The sequence below is a fragment of the Salmo salar genome, chromosome ssa04, assembly GCF_905237065.1.
Source record: "Salmo salar chromosome ssa04, Ssal_v3.1, whole genome shotgun sequence".
NCBI lineage: Eukaryota > Metazoa > Chordata > Actinopteri > Salmoniformes > Salmonidae > Salmo > Salmo salar.
In genome coordinates, this window is record NC_059445.1 from 64,310,868 (window position 1) to 64,333,467 (window position 22,600).

Consider the following 22,600-nt stretch of genomic DNA (forward strand, 5'->3'; position numbering starts at 1 on the left):
CCTTCTCACCAAGCTGCTTGGCGATGGTCTTGTAGCCCATTCCAGCCTTGTGTAGGTCTACAATCTTGTCCCTGACATCCTTGGAGAGCTCTTTGGTCTTGGCCATGGTGGAGAGTTTGGAATCTGATTGATTGCTTCTGTGGACAGGTGTCTTTTTTACAGGTAACAAGCTGCGCATTAGGAGCACTCCCTTTAAGAGTGTGCTCCTAATCTCAGCTCGTTACCTGTATAAAAGACACCTGGGAGCCAGAAATCTTTCTGATTGAGAGGGGGTCAAATACTTATTTCCCTCATTAAAATGCAAATCAATTTATAACATTTTTGACATGCGTTTTTCTGGATATTTTTGTTGTTATTCTGTCTCTCACTGTTCAAATAAACCTACCATTAAAATTAGACGGATCCTTTCTTTGTCAGTGGGCAAACGTACAAAATCAGCAGGGGATCAAATACTTTTTTCCCCCACTGTACCTGCTGGAGCGCGTGCTATGGGTGGGTGTTGCTATGGTGACCAGTGAGCTGAGATAAGGCGGGGCTATACCAAGCAAAGACTTATAGATGACCTGGAGCCAGTGGGTTTGGCGACAGATATGTAGTGAGGGCCATCCAACGAGAGCATACAGGTCACAGTGGTGGGAAGTTTATGGGGCTTTGGTGACAAAACGGATAGCACTGTGATAGACTACATCCAGTTTGCTGAGTAGAGTGTTGGGGCAATTTTGTAAATGACATCGCTGAAGTCAAGGATCGGTAGGATAGTCAGTTTTACGAGGGTATGTTTGGCAGCATGAGTGAAAGAGGCTTTGTTGTGAAATAGGAAGCCGATTCTAGATTTAATTTTGGATTGGAGCCTGGAAGGAGAGTTTACAGTCTAACCAGACACCTAGGTATTTCTAGTTGTCCACATATTCTAGGTCAGAACCGTACAGAGTAGTGATGCTAATCGGGCAATCGGTTGAAAAGCATGCACTTAGTGTTGCTACCATGTTGTTGTCATGTCGTGTTGCTACCATTATGACGACCCTCCCACTCTGTCTGCCAAATTCTTTCTCTTTGCTCTTGTTTTCCTTAATAGGATGTCGGTGGGCGGAGCCGGGAGGGTCGTCAGCGAAATGGGACACACCTGGGCTCGGGTGTGTCCCAGGATAAATGCACCCCTTCCCCATTCATTGAGGAGACTCTCTCCATGCAGACACAGATTTTGGTTGTGGCATTTTTGTGGCTGTTTTTGGTTGTTTGCGTTGGCACATTTCAACACCCCTCATTATCACATTTATGCACACAACCACTCACTTACACTACTGACTACACACACCATTGTTAATTATATTTACTTTAGTTAAATAAATATATTTTGTTATTCCTTATCTCCACGTTGTCTCCTGTTTTGATACGCACTTTGAGCCGGTTCATGACACCATGCTGTGTTGTCATGTGTTGCTGCCTTGCTATGTTGTTGTCTTAGGTTTCTCTTTATGTAGTGTTGTGTTGTCTCTCTTGTCGCAGGAGGTATTTAGCCTTTTGGTAGGCCGTCATTGTAAATATTTGTTTTGAACTGACTTGCCTAGTTAAATAAAGGTTAAATAAAAGAAATAAAGATCCATAAAAACTTCAGCATGCTCTACCACTAAAGGACAGTTTACAGTAGTTGGCGCAACAAGACAGTCTTGTGTTCCAATTGTTTGTTTTAATAGCGTGAACCGTTCCTGTTCACACCGAGGTGAAGAGCGGAAAAATGTAAGGAATGAATCTGAGCCTCACACTTATCACCTGCGGAAGGTGGGACTTCCAGCGAAGCGCGGATTTCATTGGCCTTGTCATGCGTGATTGTAGATCTGAAGTCACGAGAGTGCGACTCCCCAATAGTATGTTGTACCGAAGTTGACTGACTGAAAGGTAACTGAAATCTGTTTAACCTAATTTTTACCAGCATGTCACCTGTGCAATTAGATGCGACAAAACTCTTAATTGTCACGTCCTGACCAGTAAAGGGGGTTATTTGTTATTGTAGTTTGGTCAGGGCGTGGCAGGGGGTGTTTGTTTTATGTGTTTCGGGCTTTTTGGTTAATGTTCTATGTTGGTATATTTCTATATTCGTTATAGTCTTTCTATTTCTATGTTTAGGTTATTGGGTTGACCTTCAATCGGAGGCAGCTGTTCCTCGTTGCCTCTAATTGAAGGTCCTATTTAGTAGGGGTGTTTTTTCATGGGTTTTTGTGGGTAGTTGTTCCGTAAGTGTAGCTGTGTGCCTCACAGGACTGTTTTCTCGTCGTTGTTTTCGTTTAAGTGTTTGTTTTGGTTTTCTTCACAATAAAGAAGATGAGCATATGTGACAGGTTAAAGGAAATACTCATAGCCTGTTATACATTAAAAAGTATTAGTAAGTTCATAGTATGTGAGGATCTTAAAACATCTAAGGTTAAAAAGATCATGCATTCTGTATTAGTTGATAGATATTGATAACATTCATATAATTGTGTTAAAAATGTAAAATCCGTCAAGCGTACAAAGGGTAAGAATTGTAAAAGCAATGTGTAAATGTTATATTGATTACTTTATTTTGTGGTGCCTAATTGAAGGGGAAAAGTGTTAATCTGTGATCTACTAAATGCTCTTAATCTATGAGCCTGAGATCGATTGCTCTGGTCTCCACCCAAGTTCGCGGGGAAATTGCGCTCTTTTCCTCATTGCACTAAAGCTCATTGAGGAAACAATACCGTATCACTCTCGTGATTATTTCTCCCCTTTTTCAGGTACGTTATTGATGATAAAAAAATAGTAATTTAAATGTAATAACTCGCTAACATGTCAAGAGTGTTTAATTAAGAAAGGTGTGTCTTAGTAACATTTTGAGGAAGTTAGAGTTAAGTTTGCAGAGAGTAATATGAGCCCTGCTCAGTTGCATGAAGCATAGCTTCGTACTGAGAGTAGCTGCCATTTTATGTCGATTGTGAATGAACATGTGCGTTGTTAATAAGATATTTTGCGGTGTTATTTGTATAATGTTTTTTCAAACACTTTATTGACTACTGATAAATTGAGTTATGGTTTACTGAGTTAAAGCTTTGTGCTTGACAGTTATATTGAAATTAGTGTATGTTTCAGTGAATTACAGAGTATACTGTTGTGACTTGAATAAGCCTTGTACCCTACAACACTAGCTCTTTCCTGTAGATCTGTTGTTCTGTAAAATGTGTTACTTTTGTAAAAATTGCACTAAAGCTCATTGAGGAAACAATACCGTATCACTCTCGTGATTATTTCTCCCCTTTTTCAGGGGCGTAACACATACACATTCCCGCGCCTTGGTCCCATCTTTACGACGAGCGTGACAGAACTACCCACCACCAACGGACCAAGCAGCGGAGGAAGGAGCAGCAGAGCTATCTAGAGTCATGGACATGGGAGGAGATTTTGGACGGGGCAGGACCATGGCACCAGGCTGGGGAATACTGACGCCCTAAGGAGGAGCTGGAGGCAGCCAAGGCGGAGCTGCGTCGTTACGAGGCATTATACGCGCCGTTTGGCTTACCCGAGAGGCACCCCCAATAATTTTTTGGGGGGGGGCACACGGGGAGTGTGGCTTGGTCAGGCAATAGACCTGAGCCAACTCCCCGTGCTTATTATGGGGAGCAGAGGATCAGAAGAGCGCCGGTCTATGCAGAAGTGCGCACAATCTCGCCCATGCGCACGCACAGTCCGGTGCGAGCGATTCCAGCCTCTCGCAAGTGCCGTGCTAGAGTGGGCATCCAGCCAGGTAGGAGTATGCCTGCGCAGTACATCTGGCCACCAGTATGTCTCCTAGGCCCAGGCTACCCTACGCCTGCTCTACGCACGGCAGCCATCAGACCTCTGCACAGCCCAGTTCACCCTGTGCCAGCACTCCGCTCGTGCAGAGCTACTGTTACCACCCAGCCAGGATGGGTTGTGCAGGCTGTGCGCTCCAGACCTCCAGTGCTTGTTCATGGCCTGGTGTATCCAGTTCCTGCTCCTCGCACTAGCCTTGAGGTGCGTGTCTCCAGTCTGGTGCCTCCAAAGCCAGCACCACGCACTAGGCCTCCAGTGCATCAGCCCAGTCCAGTACGTCCTGTTCCCACTCCTCACACTAGCCTTGGGGTGCGTGTCTCCAGTCTGGTACCTCCAGTACCAGCCCCTGCACCAGGCCTCCAGTGCATCAGCCCAGTCCAGTACATCCTGCTCCTGCTCCTCGCACTGGCCCTGTGGTGCGTGGAAATAGTCTGGCACTTCCAAAGCCAGCACCACGCATCAGGCCTGCAGTGAGCAGTCCCCATCCAGAGCTTTCGACGACAGTACCCCGTCTAGAGCTTCCGACGACAGCTCCCCAGTCCGGAGCCTGCAGAATCGCCCCACAGTCCGGAACCGGCCCGGCCAGAGTCGCCCTCCAGTCCGGCGCTCCCAGAGTCGCCCTCCAGTCCGGCGCCAGAGTTGCCCTCCAGTCCGGGCGCCCAGAGTCGCCCTCCAGGCCGGAGCTCCCAGAGTCGCCCTGTCGGGAGCTCCCAGAGTCGCCCTCCAGTCGGGAGCTTCCCGAGTCGCCCTCCAGTCCGGAGCTCCCAGAGTCGCCCTCCAGTCGGGAGCTCCCAGAGTCGCCCTCCAGTCGGGAGCTCCCAGAGTCGCCCTCCAGTCGGGCGCTCCCAGAGTCGCCCTCCAGTCGGGAGCTCCCAGAGTCGCCCTCCAGTCGGGAGCTCCCAGTGTCGCCCTCCAGTCGGGAGCTCCCAGAGTCGCCCTCCAGTCGGGAGTTCCCAGAGTCGCCCTCCAGTCGGGAGCTCCCAGAGTCGCCCTCCAGTCGGGAGCTCCCAGAGTCGCCCTCCAGTCGGGAGCTCCCAGAGTCGCCCTCCAGTCGGGAGCTCCCAGAGTCGCCCTCCAGTCGGGAGCTCCCAGAGTCGCCCTCCAGTCTGGAGTTCCCAGAGTCGCCCTCCAGTCTGGAGTTCCCAGAGTCGCCCTCCAGTCTGGAGTTCCCAGAGTCGCCCTCCAGTCGGGAGTTCCCAGAGTCGCCCTCCAGTCCGGAGTTCCCAGAGTCGCCCTCCAGTCTGGAGTTCCCAGAGTCGCCCTCCAGTCGGGAGCTCCCAGAGTCGCCCTCCAGTCTGGAGTTCCCAGAGTCGCCCTCCAGTCCGGAGTTCCCAGAGTCGCCCTCCAGTCCGGAGCTCCCAGAGTCGCCCTCCAGCCCGAGGTCTCCAGTGACGTGCATCAGCCTGAGGTCTCCAGCGACGCGCATCAGCCCGTCGCTGTTTGTTATTGTAGTTTGGTCAGGGCGTGGCAGGGGGGTGTTTGATTTATGTGTTTCTATGTTCGTTATAGTCTTTCTATTTCTATGTTTAGGTTATTGGGTTGACCTTCAATTGGAGGCAACTGTTCCTCGTTGCCTCTAATTGAAGGTCCTTTTTAGTAGGGGTGTTTTTTCATGGGTTTTTGTGGGTAGTTGTTCCGTAAGTGTAGCTGTGTGCCTCACAGGACTGTTTTCTCGTCGTTGTTTTCGTTTAAGTGTTTGTTTTGGTTTTCTTCACAATAAAGAAGATGAGCATACACATTCCCGCTGCGCCTTGGTCCCATCTTTACGACGAGCGTGACATTCTTTTACTTTTAGGTTGTGTGTATTGCATGTATTGTTGTGAATTGTTAGATATTACTGCACTGTTGGAGCTAGAAACACAAGCATTTCACTACACCTGCAATAACATCTGCTAAACATGTGTATGTGACAAATACAATTTGATTTGATTTTAGATGGGGCAAACACATGGTGAAGTGGGGGTCCTACCTTGTACTTGATGCTGTCCTCCACGGGCTCGCCCTCCCGGAGCCAGTTGATGGAGGGCTTGGGGTTGCCAGAAGCAACGCAGCTCAGGGTGATGCTGCCGCCTTCCTTGGCCTCAACGTACAGTGGCGGTGTGTCTGTGAAATTGGGGGGAGCTGTGAAGAGGAAAATATAAAATAAAATGGTGAGAAAAATGTTATTGGCAAATATCAAAAGGGAAAAATCTCTAATGTTCCAATGTTGTATGTGTTTTTGTGTGATATTTGTGTTTATATGTCTGTCTATGTCAATGTGTGAAGCCATAATGTGGAAAATAAAGTTGACGTATTCTGTTTAAAATGTATTAATCCAATGATCCACTACGAGAAGCTCTAGCTAGCAAACCTTAGATGTGTTGCTGGGAGAGGCGCAAAATCAAGTGAATATTTACAGACTTTGCTTGGACAATGTAATCACTACCACATACAAGTAATGAATACATTGCAGTAGTGTTTTATGATCTTTTTACTGTATATGTGTATGTACTGTACTATGCGAGTTAGCTTCAACGAACATTTCCAATGTATATATTACTGTTAATACCTGCAAATGGCAAATAAACTACTTGAAATTGAAGTTTGGACCAAAATATGGCCTGTGTTTAACCGAATAGCCCAAACCCTGGTAACGTTTTATATTAACGTTCAGTAATAAACCATTTATAAAGGCATATACAAACAGTTTGTGCACCATTTATTAATCATTACTCCCACAAGGATCCCAATTTCAAACTCTCATAAAAAGATGGGATCTTATACAGTTTCTTGCCATAGCCTTCTGTGACTTTAAATAATATTTCTCTCAAAGCTGTGTTTCCTGAAAAATGTGTCCAGAGATTTGGTCAACTCCATCAGATTAGTCTAAAATCCTACATTAATCAGGAATAACCATGGTCAGCTATACCATAAGGACCCCTTATTCATGTCTTCATTACATGTAGTAGTAGTAGTAGTAGACCCTTCCTGCAGTCAAATGACAAAATCGCCCTCTAGTGGCCTCATGGGTGGAATGAAATTAATAATTCATAAATATAGTTTTTTTAAACCTGGTGTTTATATGTCAAACAGTTTTGTTATATTTCAGTCTTCTGTGTGCTACAGTACCAATCAAAAGTTTGGACACACCTACTCCTTCTAGGGTTTTTCTTTATTTTTACTATTTTCTACATTGTAGAATAATATTGAAGACATCAAAACTATGAAATAACACATATGGAATCATGTAATAACCCAAAAATTGTTTAACAATTAGATTTGAGATTCTTAAAAGCAACCACCCTTTGCCTTGATGACAGCTTTGCACACGTTTTGTTGTCAGAAAATAGAAAGTGACATTTGAAAGATAAAGTTTTGTCTATTTGGAAATTGAACTCAAATCTTACTGCTGGCAATGTCATAAGAATCCCCCCCCCCCCCAAAAAAAAAATAAAAATAATGTGCTATGGTCATATTCATAGAGTATGCAACGTAGGTCAAGGAAAGTGTACACATTATTTGTATGCATCCTCCACATGCGCCTTTGATCTAGCTCATCGATTACAATAGGAAAAGTGAATGGTAAAAGAGGTTTGAAGTTTCCTCACCTGTCTGTAACATTTTGGAACAGTAATTAGTGACATTTTATATCAGTAATTGGTGACATTTTATTTCAGATATTCAAATCTCATATTCCCCAACATGGGGACAATTGGGGGAAAAGTTGTGAGAGTCCCGTTTTTCAAGAATCCCTGATTTATAGAAAATGTTAGATATATTTCCATAAACATTCTGTGTTGTGTGCTTATTCTTTTACCATTGATATGATCTAGGTTACTTTCAGAGCTAAGAAGCAACAGGTACTCCTGGAATGTCTACGAATGTCATGCTCATCTTATGAGAAATTACACTAGTTACTCAAAACCTTTATAAAGTATTTATATAGTATAAACAGCACTCATTTTAGATTAGGGACAGCAAAAAACACTAATGATTAGAAAATGGTTAATAAATGTAGGAGTAATGATTAATAAATCACTACCTACAGTTGAAGTGGGAAGTTTACATACACCTTAGCCAAATACATTTAAACTCAGTTTTTCAAAACTCCTGACATTTAATCCTTGTAAAAACTCCCTGTCTTAGGTCAGTTAGGATCACCACTTTATTTTAAGAATGTGAAATGTCAGAATAATAGTAGAGAGAATGATTTATTTCATATTTTATTTCTTTTACCACATTCCCAGTGGGTCAAAAGTTTACATACACTCAATTAGTATTTGGTAGCATTGCCTTTAAATTGTTGAACTTGGGTAAAACCTTAAGGATAGCCTTCCACAAGCTTCCCACAATAAGTTGGGTGAATTTTGGCCTATTCCTCCTGACAGAGCTGGTGTAACTGAGTCAGGTTTGTAAGCCTCCTTGCTCGCACACGCTTTTTCAGTTCTGCCCACAAATCTTCTATGGGATTGAGGTCAGGGCTTTGTGATGGCCACTCCAATACCTTGACTTTGTTGTCCTTAAGCCATTTTGCCACAACTTTGGAAGTATGCTTGGGGCCATTGTCCATTTGGAAGACCCATTTGCGACCAAGCTTTAACTTCCTGATTGATGTCTTGAGATGTTGCATCAATTCATCCACATAATTTTCCTCCCTCATGATGCCATCTATTTTGTGAAGTGCACCAGTCCCTCCAGCAGCAAAGCACCCCCACAACATGATGCTGCCACCCCCGTGTTTCACGGTTGGGATGGTGTTCTTCGGCTTGCAAGCCTCCCCTTTTTTCCTCCAAACATAACGATGGTCATAATGGCCAAACAGTTCTATTTTTGTTTCATCAAACCAGAGGACATTTCTCCATGTGCAGTTGCAAACCGTAGTCTGGCTTTTTTATTGAAGTTTTGGAGCAGTGGCTTCTTCCTTGCTGAGCGGCCTTTCAGGTTATGTCGATATAGGACTTGTTGTCACGTCCTGACCATAGTAAGATGTGATTTTCTATGGTAGAGTAGGTCAGGGCATGACAGGGGGTGTTTTGTGGTTTTCTATGTTTTCTATTTGTGTGCATAAGTTCTAGTTTTTCTATTTCTATGAGTGGGTTGATCTCCAATTGGAGGCAGCTGGTCCTCGTTACCTCTGATTGGAGATCATATTTAAGTAGGGGTTTTTCTACCTGGGTTTTGTGGGTGATTATCTTTTGAGTAGTGTTTGTTTCTCTCTTCGTCACGGTTTGTTGTTTTGTAAATGTAGTTATTTATGTTTTGCAAAGTTTCACGGATTTAATAAAATGTGGAACTACAACCACGCTGCACTTTGGTCCGATTCTTTCGACAGCCGTGACACTTGTTTTACTGTGGATATAGATACTTTTGTACCTGTTTCCTCCAGCATCTTCATAAGGTCCTTTGCTGTTGTTCTGGGATTGATTTGCACTTTTCGCAGCAAAGTACGTTCATCTCTAGGAGACAGAACGCGTCTCCTTCCTGAGCGGTATGACGGCTGCGTGGTCCCATGGTGTTTATACTTGCGTACTATACAGATGGATGTGGTACCTTCACGCGTTTTGAAATTGTTTTCAAGGATGAACCAGACTTGCGGAGGTCTACCTTTTTGTTCCTGGGGTCAAGGCTGATTTCTTTTGATTTTCCCATGATGTCAAGCAAAGAGGCACTGAGTTTGAAGGTAGGCCTTGAAATACATCCACAGGTACACCTCCAATTGACTCAAATTATGTCAATTAGCCTATCAGAAGCTTCTAAAGCCATGACATCATTTTCTGGAATTTTCAAAGCTGTTTAAAGGCACAGTCAACTTAGTGTATGTAAACTTCTGACCCACTGGAATTGTGATACAGTGAATTATAAGTGAAATAATCTGTCTGTAAACAATTGTTGGAAAAATTACTTGTGTCATCTACGAAGTTGATGTCCTAACCGACTTGCCAAAACTATAGTTTGTTAACAAGAAATTTGTGGAGTGGTTAAAAAACAAGTTTTAATGACTCCAACCTAAGTGTATGTCAACTTCCAACTTCAACTTTATACAAATGCCTAATAAATGGTTTATTACTGAAATTGAATATGAAGTGTTACCCACAAGCCTTTTATTTAAAACCAGATTAAACAAAAATTAGCTCTGCTAGCTAATCCTGACAAATTCATTATTGTGTTAATTATTCACGTACATACAAAAGGAGGCCTTGACAATTCCAAAACACAATCTATGCAAGTTTTGCTCAGCTACCTGGTGCAAAAGAGCCACTTAATCAGCAATGAATCCTCTGTGAACACCATCTCTATAGCCTCTAAGTGTACTGTATATGAGCCACTACCGCTAGCCACTTCCACTCACTTTCCCCATCCTCTACTGCTCTGGGCTGTTTTAAGTGTGAATACTTTCTCTCCCTCTTTCCTCTTCTTCTGCATCTCTCCAGGGCCCATTCATTACTTGCTTCTGATTTAGGACCAAAACTATGGCCTAGACGTAACTCGAATATCTCGCAGTCCCAATTTTGTTTTGATAAGTCACAGAATAAGGGGCGGCAGGTAGCCTAGTGGTTAGAGCATTGGACTAGTAACCAAAAGGTTGCAAGATCGAATCCCCAAGCTGACAAGGTAAAAATCTGTTGTTCTTCCCCTGAACAAACATATAACCCACTGTTCCTAGGTCGTCCTTGAAAATAAGAATTTGTTCGTAACTGACTTGCCTTGTAAAATAAAGGTAAAAAAAGAAAGAGAAGTCAGTTAAGCCCTAGTTATAACATTAATATATATGGTCACTATGGAGGTGGGTCATGCTACAGGGCTCATATTCTGTCTTTGTCACTACTATGGTACTGGGATATAACACTTTCTTAAAGGTTTTCATTCATTTTCTGCATTAGCCGCACCCCCCGCCTCAACTCTTTAAATGTTCTTGAACATGCTGCCTTAATTTTCTGAAAGAGGGAGCGAGAGAGAGAGAAAGAGAGCGAAAGAGATGGGATACTCCTAGGAACTAAATTACAGCACATAGGGCAAGAGAATAAAAACACATTCCACTGTGACTTTTGTTCAATGTATTCAATACTACAGTAACGCCATAGTGCATAATAACTTTCCGCTCGTCTTTTTTCAACAATATTCCATTTACATCATACCATGGGACAGTTTGCTTTACTGAAGCTTCAAACATAAATTGTTAATTTGACTAGCAACTACAGCATTGCACGTTATTGGACACACGGTTTCTGTAATACCCAATTACAGGTGAAATGCGGATGAAAACAAGGCATTGTGTGAAAATCTCAATTTAAATTACACAAAGGCAATGACTGGACTGAACATCTTTACTGTGCATTTTAGTAGTCAACACAATTCTTTTCAAAATATTTATTGGATTTCATGGTTGAAATGAGAAAATAATTTCCAGGTCACACAACATTTTGGGAAGAATGCTTCATCCACTAACATTTCGGAAACGCTCAACTTTGTTGTGTGTTTGAAAAATGTATAGCGCACATATTTAAAAATTACTTTTGAGAGACCCCTGTCTTCCTGATGTTGGAAAGTAACAAATATCAAAAAACACAGTCTTGGAAAATGGGACAGGAGAAGACAATATTTGGGGCCTCAAACATGGTTAAATATTTACAGAAAAAAAGTCACAAAGTGCACTGCACTCTCCTACAGAAAGACTGCAGTGATCACTAGACGAGATACTACCTCTATGGAATCGGATGTAGTGTACTTCAGGGCCTCACACTAGTCAACACCTTAGTCAAATAATTCATGTGCTGAAACCTTCACCTGGCCTTGACTCTACTGCTGGGGAACACCTGTGTGACAGATTGCCCCAGTGACCACACTTTTAGATGTACTATGGGGTAAGAGTCAGGCATGATGGTATCAGAGCCAAAACATATGCCATGAGGGCTTAACAAAAGGACATAAAGGCATGGGAAGATGCACTCTAGGTAATTACTGCCCATGTTACCTCAATATTGTGTGGGAATCATAACATTCTGCCACTGTCAACACAGCCTTACACATCTGTGAATGACTAACTTATTCTTTAGGCAGTTCCCAACCCAGGTAGCTATAGTGTCACAGATACTAACTATTGTATTATCCAGGCAGATCTCAATTCCATGACATCCTTCGGATCCCACTGTCCCCGTGGGACTCGTGCCTCATGTTCTAATACAACCAACAGCACCTGGCGCTAATAAAGCAGGCAATTAAGAGCGCACAGCACATGTCCATCCACTGGCTCTCTGTATCTCCACTAGCCTGCTGCATTCAAAGGTTTTTTAACAATACCTTGGCTTTACCCCTTAGCTACAACTGGTGTTATACTGCAGAGGTTGGCAGTGGACTACGGTGCGTGCTGGTTTTTGTTTCAGTCTAGCACTACCTCACCTATTCAAGTCTAAATTGAATGAGCAGTTGATTAGTTGGATCAGGTGTGTTAGTGTAGGTCAGTATTCACATCTCGGGTACCGAAGTAGTGGTGCACTAGTATGGCCAAACCTGAAGCTATTACAATTCTTTCTTTCTCCCTTTCCTCCTTTTCTGTGTCACATCAGGTCAGCAACCACAGCACAGCCACCCATCATGCTGCTGCTCATAGCCTCTCCTCTTCTCTCTGTCCCTCCTTCAATGGTTCTTTGTGACAATATTGCATTAGTGGCGTCAGGTGGATGAGTGGGAGGGAGAACAGTGAGCAAGACATCAGAGAGAGAGAGAGGAGAGAGAGAGGAGAGATTGAGGGGAGAAAGAGAGAGAGAGAGGAAGAGCGGGAGAGAGGGAAAGAAAGAGAGAGATGTGCTCAATTAGACATAAACATGTACAGTGCATCCATATGCGGTAGCTACGGCTTCATCTAGGACCTTAAAAATAAACTGGAGGCCACTGGAGGTGGCCAATGTGGGAATTAAACGCTTTCGCTAATGGACGTGGCAGTGTTTCAAAGTGCACCTTTTAAATAGTCTGATGCCTTTTGCAATAATACACCTCCATATGAAAAAGTGTTATTAATAGTAAACAAATAGTTGTATAGTAGTAGTAGTAGTAGTAGTAGTAGTAGGAGGAGGACTGCAGTAGTGTTATACCATGGAGCAATATTTGAAAGTGGATCCTGTTGCTAACAGGATTTTTCAAATACCAGACTGGAGCTTTAAAATCTTGCCAGTTTGAAATGAATCAATTAAAAACATAATCATTGCAACAGACATCTGGCCAAACAACATAACTAGTACTCTGAATCCTCCAAATGGTTTGAAATGGGACAATAAAGGATAGCTTTAGTGTCTGGCCTAGCAGGATAATGGCTAGTTTCATAGTCTGGCGCATAGCAGGCCTTACCATCTGCATCGGCCCACTCTCTCTCTTAGTGTTCAGACTCGGAACACCTGGCATTCTTCTAGTTATTCTATAAAGCTACATCAGAATGCTGGGGAGAGACAAAGCAATCTTTCCAGGCTTCATACACATTTTGACGGATGGAATTTCCTGGGTTTTCCATGAATTCAAACCAAATTACTCTGACCAACCATTAGTGGAGTCTCTATGTATGTATAAAAAAAAGCATGCGCAATGTGGTATAGACACTGGGAGGCTGCTCTCTGATCCCATGTACCATCTCCTGTCATTGAGAAAGGCACTTAATCCCCCACAAAGTAGAATACCTGTTAGGCAACTGTATAAAACACCTGTGGTCAGCCCTCAGTGTGGAGAGCTACTGGGTGTTCAGGCTTTTGATCAAGCTCACCTCAAACACATCAGAGCCTGTTTATCAAGGTTTCTAAAATGTGGTTTGTTAGAGGACTGGAATAAAAGCCTGCACACCCATTAGCTCTTTTGGAGGATGGTTGATCACCCTTGATGTATAACATTGCAACATAACATGCAAATACGTTTTATGCCTTTTGAAAGAATTCACACATTTAATATATCAAAGGACAAATGGCTACGGTAGGCTACAAATCTTATTATTCAGCTGAAGCAAGCCTACAAATTTTCTTCAGTAAATGTACCTAATCTTGTTTCTCATGGCCTGAGAGTCCTTTAGGGGCCTTTTAGGGGCAAACTCCAAGCAGGCTGTTATGTGCCTTTTACTGAGGAGTGGCTTCCGTCTGGTCACTCTACCATAAAGGCCTGATAGGTGGAGTGCTGCAGAGATGGTTGTCCTTTTGGAAGGTTCTCCCACCTCCACAGAGGAACTCTGGAGCTCTGTCGGAATGACCATCGGGTTCTTGGTCACCTCCCTGACCAAATCATGTCCAATCAATTGAATTTACCACAGGTGTACTCCAAGTTGTAGAAACATCTCAAGGTTGATCGATGGAAACAGGATGTACCTGAGGTCAATTTCGAGTCTCATAGCAAATGGTCAGAATACTTACGTAAATAAGGTACTGTATTTCTGTTTTTTATTTTTAATACAATTGCAAAAAATTCTATAAACCTGTTTTTGCTTTGTCATTATGCGGTATTGTGTGTAGATTGATGAGGGAAAACAAATATTGAATACATTTTAGAATAAGGCTGTAACATAACAAAATGTGGAAAAAGTAAAGGTGTCTGAATACTTTCCGAATGCACTGTATAATAGCTTAACAGTTAACTACTGGGTACAAGATATGTTTTGAATTGGCTACCTAGTTATTAGTCTGTTCTCTGCTGCAATGTCTCTCTCTTTTTGAGCAATGGCCCACTCATCTTGCACACATGCAGGTGATGTGCGTTTCGTGCTAAAGCGCCATTCGGATCCTGGTAGATATGTAGATTTTTATTTGATTGAGTGTCACAGCGGTCGATGAAAGGGGACCAAAACACAGCGGGTATAGTGCTCATCTTCGTGTATTTATTTAAAGAGAGTGAACACTTAAACAAAATAACAAACGACAATCAACAGTTCTGTAAGGTACATAGACTATACAGAAAGCAACCACCCACAAAAACACATGAAAACAGGCTGCCTAAGTATGGCTTCCAATCAGAGACAACGAAAGACACCTGCCTCTGATTGGAAGCCATACCTGGCCACACATAGAAAAAGAAACATAGAAAACTAGAACCAAAATCCCCTAGAACCAAACAACCCCAAAACACACAAAACAAACACCCCCTGCCACGCCCTGACCATACTACAATTACAAATGACCCCTTTACTGGTCAGGACGTGACATTGAGACAATATTTCAAAACTGGGTCTAAATAACTTACATTAAGAGCATTGATTTTCCAAAACATTTAGGATTTGATCATTTCCCCAAACTTTTCCAGGCCTGGAAAACACAACTTTAAAATTCCATTACTTTTCCAGGATTTTCATGACATAGGAACCCTGCTTTTCATACACTGTGTTTAATGTCTCACATCTGCTTGGCAAACACTGAAGGGTCTAGTAGACACACACATGCACAAGTGCAGACACACACTTTCATGAAAAGAGGCAAGTGTTTTAAAGATCAGCTTCACACACTTGCCCTTTTCAATGCTGGATGAGGATTGTCCCAGCAATTTAAATGGAGGACAGGAGGAATTTCATGATCTTTGTGAGACAAAGAAGTGTGTGCAGGAGCGAGAGACAGAGTGTGTGTGTGTGTGTGTGTGCGTGCATGCATGTAGTGTGTGTGTTTGAGGGAGTGATAAAATTGCAAGCTTGTGTCGCAGGGTTGGATTAATAAACATTGTGAGAGGAGGCAGACAATAATAAGTCTTTGTGGCTGCGAACCCTGCAAAGTGTATGCAGATGTTCACACACACACTTTGAATATCTGCATCGGTCCTCCAACAACAAGAGATGTCGAGTGTCAATCCCCAGTTCTGTTCTGCCCTGGAGAATCTAGCTAACCCTTCCCAGTAAAACATAGCACAGCTAACTGTAGCAGAACTGAGCCCAGCACAGTCTAGACCAGTACATTTAAATTCAGCACTGTCAATGCTACCACGGTTTAGCACTGGTTTCCCAGCCTACTATAACTTTGACTCTAGCCTTAGTAGCCCATCTTGAGTTAGTCGAGCCCTGCCCAGAGTCCCTGGCTCATGGTGTCAGGCTGATGCACAGCCCTGGAGGAGTTTCCTCTGTTAAATATGCATGAGTATCACTGACTGAACATATGCTACCAGCAAAGAGAAACCCCAACACGTTCAGCAGCTTCGGGCAAACTGCCAACTCAACTAATTACAGCATTCCTGTGATAGGTAAATCACCCCCGACTACCGTCCTCTCTGAGGTGAATGTGTAAAAATAATGTTCATATTTTGAAGTAGGAGGTACTGTTTAGGGATAGTTAGGGAGATTTCAGCGAATCTAGAGGATTTAAATGGAGCTAAATACATCTAGCTGGGTGTAACAACTTTAGCCATTAAATCATGTTCAATAGGGAGGTTTTGTTTCCCAAATACAACACACAGTGCATAGGCTAATGTTTCATGCTAAGTAACGTACCCTTGGCCATTCACAATCTTAACAAGGGAAAATTATGAAGTTTGAAGTCACATTCAAGGCACAAAAAAAACATTAGCTGGGTGATGATGACATTGTTGACCCATAAGCCCAAATTCAGGCTTGTGCCAGACAAGGATTGGTTAGCTGGTCTTATGTCCTCTCTCTATCTGAATATAAGGTGTAATCTATGATCCCAGACCCCGAGCTCAATGTATGGGATTTAGCTCATACACAGAGAGTCAGCGGAATGATTGCATGGATCATACAGTATTGTTACCCATTACCATAGTGCCATTCAACAAATTCAGCAAAACCATGGTGAGTGTAACAAAAGAGAGAGCAGTGTAATACAATAAGCTATTATTTGTGAAGGGGAATTCAGAGTTTGTATGTGTGTGCATTCTTTCACGTGACAATGCTTCATTGTAAATAATGTATAAAGGCATGCATGTATATGTGTGTGCCATTGTCAGAATACGAATCTCTGTGTCGAAACAACTTTGACTTGACCTTGACACGTCCATCCTCACACAGCGATGCCATGTCAAGACAAAGTGCATATGCTGAAGTGTAGATGTGTGTGTATGTCCGCAGCAGGATCAGTGCAGATATTCAATATGCACTCATCATTACATGATATAGAGAATCTGACGAAACTTGTCACTGACAGTCTACAGCTAATAAAGTCCAAAATCTACCTACTGGTCGCTAGAAAGAGTAGTTTTGCTCCTGTGGTTGCTAGTAGCTGGAAGTTGAGCTAGTGAAACAGTGACATTGCACTGTAGGTACAGTATGTCTGAAAAGCTAACAGCTGTTTTTGTACTGCTCCAGTGCTGCATCATACAATAATAGTATCATACTGCTTTCACACATTTGACCCTGCAGATAGTACAGAATACAGATTTGTCTGAAATGCACACTCACAGTGTGGGACAATACCCATTGTTCAAACTATCGGGGCAATATGTTTCAGCGTTAATAGACAGCCGGCATTATGAGTACAACGATATAAAGAGACCATGCAAGTTTGAGCCTTTATCTACCGAAAGCTTTGGGAAGTAGGGAAGCCGAAATGAGAGATAGAGATGGAGAAACAAATTTACAGTAAACAAACCGATGTGCTGATACACCATTGCAGCTAATTACGCAAACACAAAAAAGCGATAAAGATCGCTTTGGAACGCTTTACTCACAAAACAAATGCAAATCCCAATTTTATCTCAGAAATAGAATCCTCTTTGCCCCGGGGCTTGAAGATTGGGATCGGAACAGTACATCCTCTGAGACAATTGGCACGTCTCCCGACAAAACGGACCCCCGCTGTCCCTCCTGGAGAGAGAGACACAACCAAGCTTATATATACATGCACCATAATAATCCGATATTAAACTGATTATGGTATTAGTAATGTAAACACCTTACTCCGCTTATCTTAATCGGCGTATGGTCATAATCGCTGCCCGCACCCTCCCGCCCGACTAGCATCACTACTCTGGACGGTTCTGACTTAGAATATGTGGACAACTACAAATACCTAGGTGTCTGGCTAGATTGTAAACTCTCCTTCCAGACTCATATTAAGCATCTCCAATCCAAAATTCAATCTAGAATCGGCTTCCTATTTCACAACAAAGCCTCCTTCACTCACGCTGCCAAACATACCCTCGTAAAACGGACTATCCTAGCGATCCTCGACTTCGGCGATGTCATTTACAAAATCGCCTCCAACACTCTACTCAGCAAACTGGATGCAGTCTATCACAGTGCCATCTGTTTTGTCACCAAAGCTCCATATACCACACACCACTGCGACCTGTATGCTCTCGTCGGCTGGCCCTCACTACATATTCATCGCCAGACCCACTGGCTCCAGGTCATCTATAAGTCTTTGCTAGGTAAAGCTCCGCCTTATCTCAGCTCACTGGTCACCATAACAACACCCACCCGTAGCACACACTCCAGCAGGAATATCTCACTGGTCATCCCCAAAGCCAACAACTACTTTGGCCGCCTTTCCTTCCAGTTCTCTGCTGCCAAAGACCGGAACAAATTGCAAAATATCGCTGAAGTTGGAGACTTATATCTCCCTCACTAACTTTATGCATCAGCTATCTGAGCAGCTTACCGATCGCTGCAGCTGTACATAGCCCATCTGTAAATAGCCCATCCAACTACCTACCTCATCCCCATATTGTTTTTATTTACTTTTTTGCTCTTTTGCACACCAGTATTTCTACTTGCGCATCATCATCTGCACATCTATCACTCCAGTGTTAATTTGCTGAATTGTAATTACTTCGCTACTATGGCCTATTTATTGCCTTACTTCCTTACTCCATTTGCACACACTGTATATAGATTTTTCTATTGTGTTATTGACTGTACTTTTGTTTATCCCATGTGTAACTATGTGTTGTTGTTTTTTGTTGCACTGCTTTGCTTTATCTTGGCCAGGTCGCAGTTGTAAATGAGAACTTGTTCTCAACTGGCCTACCTGGTTAAATAAAGGAGAAATATATACCATTTTTATTTATAATAATCTAAGTAAGCATATGCTGATTAAAATACCTGGATTTCTGGCAGTCTTTCAAACTATTAGGACATGTAAACACCTCAATCGGAGTTCCAGCTGTGTATTGGATCTGCACATGTGCTAGCACCAGCAGTGTGAGCTTCCCTCTTTTGCATGAGTGAAGTGAGTTGGGAAAAACTGAACGTATGCATCTTATAAATAGTTTTCCCAGTCCTGCTTTAAATGATGTTCAACTTATAAAGGCTTCATAAAGCCTTCTTAATACCTTCATAAGCACAACCTAAATGTGTTACAAAGCCAAATGTCATGCTTTAGAGAGGGTTCATAAATTTGGCATAACTGTGTGACATAATCACCAATGTCAAATGTGACATAACCCACTGTGTTGAATATGATATAAACGTATGGTTTATGAAGGGTGACATGTTGTGCTGAAGGATGTCACACGCTCTAAAGTTTAGTCATGTTAGTCACATTACACCTAATCTCGTTCCCAGATACTTCTGCCCAGATGGTCTGGTGGACCAACGCATCAAACTTGTCCTTCATCATTTAGGCTTTGGTTTAAAATACAGTTTTAAGAAGAGAAATTGTGGAAATGGGCAGGGTTTAGCCATAATTATGACTTTGTAGCTGTCCTTCATAAATCAGCAGAACGTTAATAACCTAATTAGTGACACTTTATGTAGTGTCCTGTAATACTTCGTTTGAAGTGAGACACCTTCGGTCATTCATAACACATCCATAAAGACGCTATATCGTGTGATGCTGTACTTAGTTTAAAGTCAGACACATTTGGTAATTTATAACACATACAGAAATGCCATATATCATATGACGCTGTACTTACTATGAAGTCAGTCACCTCTGGTCATTCATAACACATGCATAAAGGCTTAATGATGCAAACACAAATGTATTAACACTTAGGGAATTATCAGTAACAGATAAATAATTTAAATATTAAAGACATTTTTCAACTTTACATTTCCTTCTTTAAAAAAAAAAATGGTTATACAAAGTTTCAAAAAGTCCAGCAATGCAATTACATTGAACATTACACAGGGCTATTAACAGTGTAGCTTGTACCTGAGCCGGCAGGGACAAGCCACACTACTCTCTGCCTACTGGAGGTCCTGCATGTTGGTTCCAACCTTAAAAGTAACAACAAAGAAAGTTAGCAGGTCTGTTAGGAAATCCCTTTGTCACACCATCTGGATAAGGGCATTTCTGTACTGTGCCAGAAATACTCTAAATGGGGAGATGGGAAACTCTATTCGATCTGTATTATTATATTCCTCTTTCATTTACAAATCTCATGATGTGACTATGAGACTTGGCTGTATCTAGGGGGATTTTTATTTAGCTGAGCCTGCTAGCTAGCTAAATTTTGTTGGCTAGCTAGCTAGCTAGCAATTCTTGTGAAGTCACCAAAATGATTCGAAATAACGCGTGAGGTAATCTAATGTAATCTAACGCAACACTTAACTACTATATACAAATTACAATAAATAACTTTGACTAACACCGTTCCATACACATTTTGCGTAACAGTGGCATTCAAACTAGGCTGCAATGAAAACTAAATGGGACTGTGTTGGCATCAAAATCCGGGGTGTAAACTACGTTTCTATGCAAGCGTTGATTGACATGGTAATGCACCAATAGTATTGAAGAAAAGTTGAAAAAACTGACCGCCCTGATGCTGTACGTTATGCAACTCATTGTGTGTCATACAGCCTCTTTCCACCAGGGGTAGCGCTTCTCTCGCAGATTAGAAACAAGAAATGATCAATGTTGAGCGTAATGGTGAGTGTAAAGTTAATTAATTTAGTTCACCAATAGTTAATTCAAACAATTGGGCTCCCGAGTGGCGCAGCGGTCTATGGTACTGCATATCAGTGCTTGAGACGTCATTAGACACCCTGGTTCGAATCCAGGCTGTATCACAACCGGCCGTGATTGGGCGGTGCACAATGGCCCAGCGTCGTCCGGGTTTGGCCAGTGTAGGCCATCATTGTAAATAAGAATTTGTCATAACTGACTTGCCTAGTTAAATGTAATTATTAAAAAATATATATATGTTAATTTTTCACATCATCACTGCGAGCCATCATGACTCTCAAAAACCGTGACAGATTACTTGTGAAGATAAATTTAGTGCATGAAGGTCTCGTCATTGATTTTGCTGGAAAGGGGAGAAATTGTGCTTTACAATGGTATTCATATTACAGTTGACCTGGAAGTATTACATTTTTGGGGCGCTCAAATAAGGTCAAGTGTACGGAACACTGCGATGTACAAAAGGTTAACTTATTCGTTTTTCGCTGTCCAGTGGCACCACAAGTGGGTATTTGATTTGCAAACATCACATGAAACTCCGCTAACCAAACAGTGCAGAATTAAAGGGCAACTACACTCAAATATCAACATTTCATAGATTTTTCACAGACATCAAAAGTCATCGCCTGATGTGGTTTAAGCATTTTTATGAACACAGAAAATCAAATTTTGTTGTTTTTCTATTCAGAAAGTGTGCAAAAACTGGGGAAATCCAAAGCCTGGGGAAACAAAACCAAGAAAATATAACTTTTAAGAAAAAAAAACTGCACTTTACAGTGTGTGTCATCCTGCAGCACAGCATTTTGGGGAAAGTTGAGGTCAGATCCAATATTGGCTGTACACCCAATAGGGAAAGAGGTTGAGCCATCCTAAGAAATGTTTTAGATTAATATAATATAATATAATATAGCAAATGCTTCTATCCAAAGAAACTTAGTCATGTGTGCATACATTTTTACGTGTGGGTGGTCCCAGGAATCAAACCCACTATCCTGGCGTTGCAATGCTCTACCCTATATGCATGACAAGGTTATAAATGCTTTGTGAAGCCTCAATGTAATATGATTAATATAGCCTTTATTAAGCGGTGCTTATGTCACCCTTTATAAAGCACAGGTTTAGGTCATATTTGAGTTTGACATACTGGGTTGTGTCACATTTTACAATGGTGGTTATTTCACACAGTTATGCCACGTTTATGAACACTTTATAGATCATGACATATGGTCATAGATGATTTGTGACACATTTATGTAGTGTTTATAAAGGGTTTATGAAGCCTTTATAATCTGCACGTCATTTTAAAGCAGGACCCAAACGGTCATATGTCCGAACTCAGAATGAAATAGATTTCCCAAAAATAACATGGTGGTAGAACGTTTATTTTGATTGGCAATCCCTTCAACTAGCCTGTTTTCAGAAGTGTCAGTGTAAACAGGATTATTAGGGATATCGATCTTCTTGTAAAGCATGTAAACATTTTAATCTACCTATTATATTAGTTTGAGTATTCACAATAATCATATTGTGTGCACGTAAATGTACCCAATGACTCATACAGCTTTCACTCAGGTTTAATTCCTCTTTTTTCATATTCTACGTATCTATAATCACCTTATGATGGATCTGATCGGCTTACATGCTTTTTCCCGGTCATTTGGCTACCATCAGCACCAATTGGCTACCATCAGCACCAGGGGCCATGGTGGGGCTGATTTCACTCACTCACTAAGGGTCAACGTGGTTGACATGGGCTACCCAAGGAGGAGGTGAATGAATTCAAAACGATGCATTTGTAGTGTGTGGCAGAAATATTATTTGCTTACAGTTGTACCAATTTTCCAAAGGTGGTAAAAATGTTTTGATTAAAAGGAATACCAAATGTTTTTGTTGTAGGCCCTACAATGCAGAAAGATGCTGAGTACTGTTTGCAGTGTAAACACACTCTTTAGACTGAACCACAGACAGAGAGGGACAGAACAACAGATTAACCCCATCATCAACTG

General features: G+C 42.1%; 1 protein-coding gene across 4 annotated transcripts in view; it reads right to left on the bottom strand.

The window, feature by feature from the left end:
• LOC106603676 (protein turtle homolog B) overlaps positions 1–22,600 on the bottom strand; it is a 189,031-nt gene that overhangs the window by 90,378 nt on the left and 76,053 nt on the right. For all 4 annotated transcript variants that reach the window (XM_014197638.2, XM_014197640.2, XM_014197639.2 and 1 more), the window contains exon 4: positions 5,777–5,928. In XM_014197638.2, coding sequence (XP_014053113.1) covers positions 5,777–5,928 — 152 coding nt within the window. The remainder of the gene's footprint in view (positions 1–5,776; positions 5,929–22,600) is intronic.